The following is an 8,973-nucleotide window of genomic DNA, read 5'->3' on the forward strand; positions in this document are numbered from 1 at the left end:
GCCCCGCGCCTCCGCCTCTGCCTGGGACCACCTCGCCCCCACCGCTCGCACCCCGAGGTGGGCGCTGGGCACGGGGGTGGGAAGGGGCCGGGAGGGGGGTGCTGGGGAGGGGACGGTGGCCGGAGGTCGGGTCCATCCCCATTGAGCACCACGGGGTAAGGCAGTGCACCAGCGGGGTCGGGAGCAGGGTCTGGCCCCATCTCCCCAGGCCCCCCCATGCTGCCCCCCCCCAGCTGCGCTGCCTCGGCTCCGTCTCCTCTTGCCCCTGCCCGGAGGCTTCCCGTCAGCCTCCGTCCTTCGCCTGCTCCACGAGTGCAAGGGTCGCGGGCAGGGGGATTCCTGCTGCCTCCTTGCCTTGGCAGCGTTCCCGTGCCGTGCTGGCAGTGGGGCTGTGCCGGTGCCCTGTGCTCTGACGCGGGGTCCCCATCTCCTCCCCGCACCGGCACCGAGCGCCCTGCTCCCCCTGGATCACCGGGGCTGAGCCCGTGTGGGGCGGAGGCGGAGGTGGTGGCTGGCCGGGCTCCAGCGCCGCCAGGTCTCCCTGCGGGATAAATCCCCCGGCTTCCTCCCAGCAGGGTGCCGGAGGCACTCGGTCAGGGTGCCGGCCAGCTGGGTGCTGCCTTCGCCCCCTGCTGTGCCCCGGAGGTGTCCGTCCCCAGAGCGACGGTGACAACACAGGAGGGGGATGTTCAAGTACACCCCGCCGTGGCAGGTCCTCTGTGCCACCCTGGAGCCCAGGGCGCAGGTAAGGGCGGGCAGCCTGCCTGTCACCCCCGCACCGCCGCGTCCCCGAGGTGGCAGCAGGGGACGGGGAGGGGGCACCGGGATGCTGGGAGGAAAGGGAGGTGCTGCAGCTGGCGGGCACGCACAGGTGAAGATGTGGCAGCCTGGGCTCCTGCTTGTCACAAGGGGATGGTGCTGGGGTCAGGACCCCCAGGGGACCACCGCTGTGCAGCCGAGGGTCTCTGCCCGCCTCCAGGCTGGTGGGGGACCCACGGAGCTCGCCCCAGGCTGGGCCCAGGGAGGGCAACGCCGGTGCTGGGATCCCAGGGGTCATTCTGGGCAACGGGGCCCCAGCCCTGCCCGCTGGCAGAGCTGCCCAGTGCCAGCCCTGGGCTGTGCACACATCCGCACCCGCCGCAGGGTGTGGTGCTCGCCCGTGCCCCGCGGCCGCTGGCGTGGACTTTGTCTCAGCCCCACGGTAAAACAGGCACCGCGCTCCCTCCCGGAAACGCACAGCCGCCCGTGGCTGCGCCGGAGGCACCATCCCCGCGCCCAGCAGGTGCCGGCTGCTCGCCCTCAGGAGCGGGACGGGTGCCACAGGCCGCGCAGGGTGAGTCGGGGTTCCCAGTGCCCCACAGCTGGGGCGAGTCGGGATTTACACCCCTGCCCTGCTCGGGCCTGGGGCTGGCAGCCGGGGCTGGGCCGTGCGAGGGGAGCGGGGTCTGGCGGGGCGCGGGGCTGCGGCAGGGGCAGCAGGACGAGGACGTGGCCAGAGGACGAGGATGGGGACATCCTGCCCCAGGTGCAGGCGCAGCGAGGGCAGAGCACGGTGGCACGGGGGGCACCACCCAGGCCGGCCGTGCCGCCTGGTACCAGGCCGGGCAGGGCGCCCTCGGTGCTGGCTGCTGGCGGCGCTGCCGGGCTCCGGCACCCGCGGCCCAGGGCAGCAGGAGCACTGCAGCCACCGTGGGGCTGTGCTCGCCCGTCGGATACAACGGCTCGAGGTCTCTGTACCGCCACAGGGGCTGCTCCCCGCTGCTGGAGCTGCTTTGGTTGGTCCCCAGGCAGGACGAGGCCCGAGGGGGCTGGCGGGGGCAGCGGGGCCGGGAGCACCGGGGCTGCCACAGCGCCCGCCCCAGCCCTGCCTGCACAAACAGGGGGGGTTATCAGGCAGCTGGCATGGGGAAAGCTGGGCCGGGAGAGGCCCCGTGGTGTAAACAGGAGAGTGCGAGCGGCCTCAGCGGTGACTCCCTGCTGTTTGCTCAGCCCGCGGGCTCCTCTGCACAGCTCCCGGCTGCACCCTGGGGCCAGGCTGCAGCACCCGCGGCTCCCTGAGCACTGGGGATGCTGGTGGCCAACTGGCCATGCCCCCACCCCACCTCCCCGCTGGGGGCTGCCTGCTCGCAGGGAAGCAGCACGAGCTCTTCCCCTGTTTGTGCTCCTCCATGGGGAGATCACAGCCACACAGCCAGGGTGGAAGAGCGGCTGGCACCCCCCTGCTCTTTGGGCTTTTGGGGCTCCTCAGCGCCGCAGTTGTGTCCGTGGAGAGGCAGGGGGTGCCCAGAGGAGGGGGCACGGTGCATTAGCACGCCAACACGGTGCTGCAACGCGCAGCACGGCGCTGCCTTGGCACACGGCCACGTTGGTGCCCCAGCTGTGCCGGTGCGCTGCTCGTTGGTGTGCGCCAGGGGCCGTGGGCCAAGGGCACGGAGGCTGTGCCGGCGTGGGAGCCGTTGGCAGCAGGGCGATGGGTGGCGTGGGGGGGCTGGGAACGGGTCATTGAACCCAGGCCAGTGATGAGCCCAGCTGAATTCTTGGAATTCCTCCACGGGGCTCAGGCTGAGCTTATCAGGGCCACGCAGCCCTGGGCCGCCCCGGCAGCACCCACACCCCACCGCCGCCCGGCCAGGCCACTCCCTGAGGACGCAGCTCAGGCGGGTGCCACCCTGGGGCACGGGGACCCCCGCGCCGATGGCTCCAGGACAGTAAGTGCGGTGTGACGGGGCAGGAGCCAGGGCTCAGGGTGGCCGTCCCCTGCAGCACCGGGGGCACCAGTGCCATGCAGCGGGGTGGGCGCAGGGGGTACGTGCGTACCCCAGCCCTGTCCAGAGGTGGTGTGGGCGTGGGGCTCGCTGGCTCACTCCTGGGTGTCCCAGGCGTGCCGGCAGGACTGGGGGCACAGGGGCCTGTGCACGGGGTGTGTGAGCACAGGGCAGGCAGGGGCCGGGCGGGCGATGCCTCGTCTGTGCCCTGGGTTGGTGCCAGTGCCACCAGGTGCCGCAGCCCAGAGACGTGGTTGGGAGCTGGGGCACTGCCTCCTCTGCCCCTCGCCGGTGGGTGCCACTGCTGGGCACAGCGGTGCCACGAGGATGGCAGCACTGTGCCGTGCCCGCTGCGGGATCCCCGGGGTGGGGGGACCCTGGGAAGCACCCGGTGCCTGTTTGATGGCGAGGGCAGCTGGTGGGCGCTGCGGTGCTGCCCGGCCCAGCTCCCCCCAGTCCTGCACCCCCAGGGCTGAGCCGGGTCAGGCTCTGTGGGCACGGCTCTGCCTGGGGCTGGGCCTGCCGGGGGTGCTGCCCCCCCCCGCTCCTCTCCTTGCCCCCCTCCTCCTGCTGCCAGCAACCTGAACTCCCCAGCACTCCCAGCAAGGACTTTTGCCCCCTCCAAACACGATTACCTGTGGGCAAGTTTTCATTACCCGTGTCACCACTGACTGTAAACGGGTAATAATGAGTTACGGGAAGGAAAATAAAGAGGCTGTGGGAATCCAGCTGGGCACGGAGCAGCTGGGGGGGGGCATTTCCCTGCAGAGCCCAGGCCTGTTACTGCTGAAGGCAGTGGGGTTAAACTATGCAGGGGCCTCTCCCTGCGCCCTGGGACACCCCAGCTGCCCCTAACGCTGTCAGCGCTGCCCAGCCCCAGGTGCTGCCCCCAGGGGAAGGCTGAAATAGCCCCGGCTGAGGGGCTGAGGAGGGGCTGTGGATGCTGCAGGGGATGCACGGCCACAGCTCCCTGACCCGCCTGGGGAAGTGGTGGCGGGGTCGTGGTGACAGCACTGCTCACCCGGCCCCCTCGGAGCTGCGGCATCCCACTGGGAGCAGTGTTCCCTGCTGGGGGCAGGGACCCACCTGGGCTGCCCCTCCCTGCCCGGGCACCCACTTTGTCACCGAGCTATGGCTCGGTTGGCAGCGGGAGGACCCACACCAAGGTCAGGGCAGGCGTTTCCTCCCGGTGTGCGTGACAGATGGGGTAAAGTCCCATGCTTTTTATGAGCCATGAAACCGTTTTTATGATCCTTGCTGTTTCAATAGTCTCAGAGACTTGGAGCTTCCTTCCCATAAACACGCAAGGAGAAATTCCAGGCGGAGGTGGGCACGGTGGCGTCAGTGCCTGTCCCAGCTGTGGGCACACGTCCCCGGTGCCACCCATGGTGGATGTGTGCCGAAACCCACGGCCAGGGCGAGGACAGAGCGGGCAGGAGCTGCCCAGGGGTGGGGATGGGGGCTGAGGGCAGAGGATGAGTGCTGGGTTGGGGAGGGAGCTGCGCCGCTCCGACTTCTGCTCCTTGAGCTTCTCCCGACGGCTTTTCTCCCCTCAGGGCCAGCAGGATCCTGCCCTCTGCTCAACACCTCCTCAGGTGAGCCCGGAGCCCGAGGGTGCCCACGAGGCCGAGCAGTGCCCCCAGCCTCAGGAAGGTGCAGATTTGGATGCTGACTCCTGCCAGGACATGGACAGGGTCACCAGGCACCTGGTCTTCCAGCTCCCGCAGACGGCGCACCGACACGACCACGCGCCCGCGGATGGCGACGACGACGTTTTTGGGTCCTCTCAGTACGGCAGCCAGAGGGTGGAAAATGGCTACGAGTGGAGAACGAGGATGAAGTCACCCTCGTATTTCCTGGATGGTGGGAAGGACGTCTGGACCCCTTCCCCCGACAGGGAGTCCAGGCTGGAGGTGGTTCGGTCGGGAAGCCTGTACGACCTGAGGGCCTACAGGGGTGAGAGGAAGCCCTCGAGGCTTTACGAGGACGACGAGCAGGAGCAGTACAGGCTCCATCCACCAAACATCTCTCCCGAGAAAGCAAAGGAGCTGGAGGACGAGAGGAGGGAGGTGATCCGGGGGCAGGTGGTGAGGAAGAGCTCCACCATGGCCGAGCGGTGGAGCTCCATGGATGAGCTGAGCTCCATCAACGTGGGCGCGGGCGGCCAGGGGGATGCCAAGCACAAGGGCAGCAGCACCTCCAGCTTCGGCATTTACTTCGACAAGGCATCCTCGGGGAGGGCAGCAACGCCCGTCGACCCCGAAAGCATAGACAGGGAGCAGATCAACTTCGCCGCTGCCCGGCAGCAGTTCCTGATGCTGGAGAAGACCAGCCCGGGCTCGCTGCTCAGCCCGGGGCAGCACGCCGTGTCTCCGAGGCCAGAGGTGATGACAAGAATCTCCAGGCAGGAGTGGCACAGTCCTGAGACCGCCACGAAGGCTGAGAGAGGTTACGGCGACGCCGCTGTGCCCAGCCAGGGCAGGACGGACACCAGCACCTACCAGGTGTACAACGTCTCCTACAGGACGCCCGTGAAGGCGGAGGGAAGGGATGATGCCGGGAGGTTTTATCACACGGGGAAAACGTCCAGCCTGACCAAAGCGTCGTCCAGAGATGACCTGGACTCTGGCCTGGGGGAGATGTACACCGAGGGCAGCACGGGCTACGTCAGCAATGGAAGCGTGGAGGCCTTCAATGGCCTCGTGGACGTGAGGAACAGCAGCAGCAGCCCCGACAAGGAGCTGAAGGCCAGCAACGAGACGCCCATCGAGCGGGAGATCCGCAGGGCACTGGAGAGGGAGGAGAACCTCTGGAAGGAGAGGGGCATCCAGCGGCTGACCTCCAGCAGCGAGCTGGTGGAAATCCAGACCAAGCCTCTGCTCTCCATGCACGCGTCTCCTGTTCCGGGCAGGAAAGGGAAGGACAAAAGCCGCGCTTCCTTCTACGTCCAGCGGGAAATAGAGCAGGAAACCAAGCGCGAAGAGGATCTGAAGAGGCAGGGGCGGCTGCTGGGGCTGTACGACCGGGGGACACAGCAGGAGCTGGACGAGCGCAAGAAGGTGTTCGAGCAGGAGGAAACCCCCCCGCCCAAACCGGCCCCCGCGAGAAGGGCGGAGGAGCGGAGGAGCTGGGTCCACGAGGAGCAGCCCTCGAGCCACGGCTCCTGCCCCGCAGAGGACACGGGGGCCGGGAGAGCCCTGTCCACCTACACGGTGACCCTGACGCGCTCCGTGCCGCCCGCCGGCGAGAGGGGCCGCGGGGAGCCCTCGGCGCACGACCACGCTTCCGCCAGCGCCGGCCGATGGGCACGTGAGGATTCCCAGGGAGGAAGGCTGCCCGGCTCCACCCCGAGCCCCGCGGCAGCGGGCGTCCTGCGCAAGGAGCACTTCTCCTTCCCCTTCTGGAAGCCCAGGATCTCCTTCGTGGACGACATGGGGACGCAGAGCCCGCTGAGGAGGGAGAAGGGGCTGGACGGGGAGGACGGCCGGGACGAGCAGTACACGCTGAGGACGTGGAAGCCCCAAACGTCGGCGCTGATCGAAGAGGAGATTCGGAGCGACCTGCAGCGGGAAGAGGAGCTGCAGGAGCAGCGCCGGCGGCGGCTGCTGTTCGAAGGCTCCCTGGGCAGCAGCGACGGCTTCTCCAGGGAGAGCTCCCACTCGCGCCACAGCTCAGGTAAGGGGAGGAAAGGCCCAGAAGTGCCCGGTGCACGCATTGCCCCTTCCTTGGTGCTGGCACCCAGGGGTGGGCTCCCAGCGGTGACCACGGACCCGCAGAGGTCCGGTCCTGGGGCTGGAGCCTGGCCCCGCCGTGGGTGCCTCCATCCCCGGGATCGTGCTCCCCGCAGCCCTGGCAGCCCCCTCAGCCCGGCCCCTCTTTCTCTCCCCAAGCCGCCTCAGGTGCCAGCGGCAGCTACTCGGTGTCGGGGTCCCCGGTGCCCACCCCCTCCTCGCGCCAGGTGGGGGTCCTGGGCCTGGTGTCGTCCTTCACCCCGCTGCGCGTGGCGGCCCCCGGCCCGGACGGCAGCGACAGCCTCAGCCCCGACTCGGCTCACTCCAGCGCCTTCGAGGAGAGGAGGAGGAGGACGAAGGAGGACGGCAAGGTGAGCGCACGGGGGGTGCTGGGGCTGCCCCGGGGGCGGCAGCGTGGGCTCCCTGCCCTGCTGGGTCTGGTGCCGGAGGCTGGGGGGGGTGGAAGGACCCCGCCGTCTGCTGGGGGTCCTGGCCCAGGGGACCCCCGTGGTCCCCGTGCCGTGCTCACACGGCCTGTGCCCACCTCCCCCCGCATCCCCCTGTGGCCATGGCTCTGAACCTCTTTTCCTTCCTTTTCCCAGTACGCAGGCATCGAGCCCGTGGACAAAATCAACACGGAGGTAAGGCCCCCCCTGCCCCTGGGGGACGGGGATCGGGGGGCTCGGGGGTCCCTGCCCGGGGCCGCTGCTCCAGCCCCGAGCGGCCGGGGGGGGGCAGGCGCCGCGCGGGGCCGGACGCCAAGGGCGGGAGCCCCAGTTAGGGGGAGGGCAAGTTGTGCGGAAAGGATTGCTTTTTTTTATCCATAAAAGTGTTTTTGTGACAAATCGTGCTTTCTGGTCCCCCCAGGTGGTGGAGAGCACGCGGGTGGGGCGGCACAAGAGCGCCATGGCGCAGCGCTGGGAGGCCGGGCTCTACGTGCGGGACGAGGACTGAGCTGCACCGGGGGGCTGCCACCCGCAGGGACTCACGCATCGCAAATTGCATCCGTTTTTAATAGAACAGATGATCCTTCCGATAAATTAAACGTGCTCGTTTGTGTCCCCCCCCTTCCCCCTGAGATGAAATAATACTTACGTAAGGGGGTAAGAATCAGATCCCTTTCTTTTAATTTCTTCTGCCAGGAGACAGCTAGATGAAGAGAAATCATACGGTAATTTAACTTCTTTCTCATTGCAAGCTGTGTCCCTTACAAAAACAAGTTTTATTTCTGAGTGGTTTTAGGTTTTCAGGTGCTGCAGCCCCAGCCGGGGGGGTGCCGCTGGATCAACACCGAGCTGGGAAATCGAGGTTTCTGATTACGTCAGGCAATCTGCTGAAGCGCAGTGATATCTAACATGTATTAATGCTGTTTATTTTGCTAATTTATTAAAGAGTCATTACTCTCATTCCTCCTGCTGTGTTGTTTGCCCAAACGCTCCGCTGGTTCTGCAGCTGGGGGTTAAAACGAGCGCGGGTGTTTCGGGAGGCCGGGGCCGTGCCTCCCGCTGCCGGCACCGAGGGGCGAGGGGGTCCCTGGCCCCCTGGCAGCTCCAGCAGGGCCCCGCCGTGCCTCCCGGTGCCCCCCGGGACGGGGCCGGGCAGCGCCCGCTGGCACCGAGCTCGGGCAAATTAATTTGCCTGCGCTGGATCTGGGTCTCCACCCCAAGCAACTGCTTCTTAATTGAGACGCAAAGATGACAAGCAGGGGGGGAGCTGCTGGATCATCCCGGGTGGTTCTCTGTTCCTCTTGGGCCGCACAATGAAGAGGGGACAGGACGGGGCCGTGTCCAGCCACGTCTCCGGGAATGCCCTGCGTGCTCCTGGGCAGCTGGAGACACCGGGCAGCGGCAAGCCCAGGGCTTTTGGTCGTGCTTCTTGCAGAAAATAAATGTTCCTAGAAATCGGGTTCCACCACATATGTACATAAATGCGTTTTATTAAACAAGCAAACGAAATTGGGACACTGCCTTGCTTTAATTCTTCTTTCAAAGTAGAAGTGTTTCCAAGTCCCCTAACCGAGGCCTCTCAGAAGCCCTCTTTGCAGAAGACACTGCTCCTAGCAACAGCCTACGCTGGGTAATTTCCTAATTATTTAAAATGTTTACAGTGCGAGCTGCTGTGACGTGCTGGGACAGTTACTCGAAATTTCTGAAAACGCTCGGCCCTCGCTTCTACACAGCGAAACATTTCTGGGGCTGATCCCTTCTTCTGTGAGCAGCAATTAATAAATACCCTTGATGAGATCTAATTTAGCCATCTACACAGGATGCTACTCATTTGTTTGACGTGCAGTTAACCAGAAATTTAGCTTAGAAACATTGTAAGACAAATAAAAGGATCCACAGATATCCTCCCACGTACAGAGGCAAGTGACTTTCCCCTGGCATGTGACCGCGGCGAGCGCAGGGTTTTGGGGAGGGACGAGGGCTGCTTTCCCTCCCCAGGCTCCTTCCCACCGTAAGGCGTGGGGGCGGCAG

General features: G+C 66.4%; 1 protein-coding gene across 3 annotated transcripts; it reads left to right on the forward strand.

Annotated features, from left to right (window-relative positions):
• The first annotated feature begins 581 nt into the window (after nt 1-581).
• On the forward strand, nt 582-7,902 carry MISP (mitotic spindle positioning). Of its 3 annotated transcripts, none has more exons than XM_027472522.3 (5): nt 582-745; nt 4,322-6,440; nt 6,656-6,867; nt 7,099-7,137; nt 7,364-7,902. In XM_027472522.3, exons 1-5 carry the CDS (start codon nt 686-688, stop codon nt 7,448-7,450), a joined length of 2,517 nt encoding a protein of 838 aa, XP_027328323.3. In that variant the 5' UTR covers nt 582-685; the 3' UTR covers nt 7,451-7,902. The 3 variants fall into 3 exon arrangements, with proteins under 3 accessions (XP_027328323.3, XP_027328324.3, XP_027328322.3); XM_027472523.3 differs by lacking the exon at nt 582-745 and adding an exon at nt 1,185-1,333; XM_027472521.3 differs by lacking the exon at nt 582-745 and adding an exon at nt 2,505-2,708.
• The last annotated feature ends 1,071 nt before the right edge of the window (nt 7,903-8,973 follow it).

This window comes from Anas platyrhynchos, chromosome 29, assembly GCF_047663525.1.
Source record: "Anas platyrhynchos isolate ZD024472 breed Pekin duck chromosome 29, IASCAAS_PekinDuck_T2T, whole genome shotgun sequence".
Classification (NCBI taxonomy): Eukaryota; Metazoa; Chordata; class Aves; order Anseriformes; family Anatidae; genus Anas; species Anas platyrhynchos.